The sequence below is a fragment of the Trichoderma citrinoviride genome (genome assembly GCF_003025115.1).
Source record: "Trichoderma citrinoviride strain TUCIM 6016 unplaced genomic scaffold BBK36scaffold_433, whole genome shotgun sequence".
Lineage (NCBI taxonomy): Eukaryota > Fungi > Ascomycota > Sordariomycetes > Hypocreales > Hypocreaceae > Trichoderma > Trichoderma citrinoviride.
The window spans coordinates 1-1,194 of record NW_020195141.1 but is presented as its reverse complement, the minus strand read 5'-3'; the positions used below and the strand labels follow the sequence as shown (position 1 = coordinate 1,194).

Here is a 1,194-nt window from a genome sequence, read left to right as displayed (position 1 = left end):
CGCACAGTGTCGATTGGCGGGCCGTAAGAAGCTGTTTGCTTTGCTTTGGTCTGCTTTGCTTTGCTTGGTCGCCGTTCCTTTTTGTTACCGGTAATCCCCGATGACCGACTCCAGCCGCCCGGCCAGCAGCCTATGCCGCTTAACTAAATCCACCCACTCGCTCACTCCCACCGTGGCCAGCAGCATGCCAAAATCAGCCCCCAGCCTGCCCAAGCTGCCGGCGCAGTAGAGCACCTGCGTCAGGATGCTCTCGCGGGCGACCTTGTCCTTGACCGCGGGCAGGTAGAGGCGCAGCGGCTCGAGCAGCATGCCGACCAGGTGGATGGGGAACGTGGACAGCGCCGACGGCAGGGGATGGACCAGGTCGGGGCTGTCGGGGGCCGCGCCGCCCAGGTTGGTGTCCACGCTCTTGGACATGGACACGATGCCGAAGCTGTGCTCGCGGAACACCTCGATGAAGCGCTTCAGGAACCGCTCCGTGTGCTGGCCGGTGGACGAGGAAGACCGTGGCTGCCCAGGCTTCCCCTGGCCGAGCCGCTCCTCTTCCGCCAGAAGTCGGAGGGGCTCCAGCGCATCCAGGGTGGCCGCAAGCGTGATGAAGCGGCATATCAAAAAGACGGCGGGTATCATGTCCTGTGCCGGTGCCCAGGAGATGAGATCGGGAATCGCGCGCTTGAGCCACCCGACGGTGCGCAGCGTGGCGGCCAGCTTCAGATTCGGCGCCTTGAGCGTGTTGATGAGGTCCGCGGCCAGCCGCAGGATGGAGGCCTCGGACTCGCTGAGGACGTGCGAGACCAGCTGCGAGTCCGGATACAGGGCCCCGAGGCGCTGGATGTGGCCGTAGAGGTCCAGCGTGGACGAGACGCCCAGGGGCGAGATGCTGGCGGTGGACGACAGCAGGGCGGGCACCTGCATGAGGTCCGTCAGGCGGTCCGCGTTGTCGAGCAGCTTGAGCACCTGGCGGCGGCGCGCAATCGCCTTGCTGTCGCCGGCCTTGCTGACGCTGGCGGAAAAGTGCTCGACCTGCGAGTCGAGGCCCGAGATGAGGCGGCCCAGCTGCTGCGCGTCGCCCGCCAGCGCGGGCAGGGACTCGCGCAGCGACGCATGGCTGTCGGCCGAGCCCACGACGGCCTTGTACGACTTCTTGGACAGCGCCTGGATCGAGAGCAGGGCCGAGTTGGACGCCTGCGACAG

The 1,194-nt window shown here is 66.7% G+C and overlaps 1 protein-coding gene across 1 annotated transcript; it reads right to left on the bottom strand.

The window, feature by feature from the left end:
• Positions 1-84: 84 nt before the first annotated feature.
• On the bottom strand, positions 85-1,194 carry BBK36DRAFT_1131600 (hypothetical protein; the record flags this gene model as incomplete). The annotated part of the gene is made up of 1 exon (XM_024892002.1): positions 85-1,194. A coding segment is annotated over one exon (1,110 nt), but the record flags the coding sequence as incomplete, so codon positions are not given.